General features: G+C 59.2%; 1 protein-coding gene across 1 annotated transcript in view; it reads right to left on the reverse strand.

The window, feature by feature from the left end:
- GALNT10 (polypeptide N-acetylgalactosaminyltransferase 10) overlaps nucleotides 1-644 on the reverse strand; it is a 92,017-nt gene extending 91,373 nt beyond the window's left edge. Inside the window, exon 1 of the mRNA XM_014948073.1 lies at nucleotides 600-644. Coding sequence (XP_014803559.1) covers nucleotides 600-602 — 3 coding nt within the window. The 5' untranslated portion in view covers nucleotides 603-644. The remainder of the gene's footprint in view (nucleotides 1-599) is intronic.
- Nucleotides 645-924: the final 280 nt, after the last annotated feature.

The following is a 924-nucleotide window of genomic DNA, read 5'->3' on the forward strand; positions in this document are numbered from 1 at the left end:
CTCTAATAACGACTCTGGGGGGACGCTGTGGCACCGGCGGGGGACTGGGGGGGCGCCGCGGGACCCAAGGTAGTTAATTGCTCTCCAGAGATGTTCCGTAATTAGCAGCCCGGCGGCATTAACCTCGGCCATTAAGGTCCAGCCCCTGCGGCAGGAGCTGGCCGGGTGCTGTGGGACGAGCGGGCGGTGGTTGATGCTTTTGATGCTCTCCCTAAAAAATACAAGCGGTTTGGGGGGGATGGAGCGCGTCCGGACGGCGCCGGTACCGGAGGGGAGCGGCGAGAAGGAATCAACCCCCGGGGTTAAACGGGGCCTGGGCCAGGCTCTGAGGGGGGCTCGGAACAGCCTGAGGGGGTGCAGGTGCTCCCCAAAGGGCTGCAGCTCGCCCCACGGACACAGGGCAGCTGGGTGACAAGGCTGCCATCCACAGCGCTCCATGGTCCCCTCACCTGGCCTTACCTTCCATGGTCCCCTCACCTGGCCTGACCTTCCATGGTCCCCTCACCTGGCTTTACCTTCCATGGTCCCCTCTCCTGGCCTTGTCCTCCATGGTCCCCTCACCCAGCCTTACCCTCTGTGGTCCCCTCACCTGGCCTTACCATCCATGGTCTCCTCGCCTGGCCTTATCCTCCGTGGTCCTCTCACCTGGCCTTACCCACAGGCGGGATTGCTCAGGACCCTAGTGACAGCTCCCATTAAAAAGGGATGCTCTTCCTTCGCGTACCAATTAGGTGCCTTCCACTGTATCATAAACTAGATAATTTATAGGCACGGGATGGTGTTGGGTTTTTGTGGGTTTTTTTTCAAGAGGAAAATGGTGGTACAGCTTTTCCAAAAATGAGAAGTGGAATCATTTCTTAAGTGAAGAGCAAACAGCCCTCGTGATTAGGAAGATGCCCTGCCAGCAGAACAGCCCCGCGGCTC

This window comes from Calidris pugnax, unplaced genomic scaffold (assembly GCF_001431845.1).
Source record: "Calidris pugnax isolate Ruff unplaced genomic scaffold, ASM143184v1 scaffold27, whole genome shotgun sequence".
Lineage (NCBI taxonomy): Eukaryota > Metazoa > Chordata > Aves > Charadriiformes > Scolopacidae > Calidris > Calidris pugnax.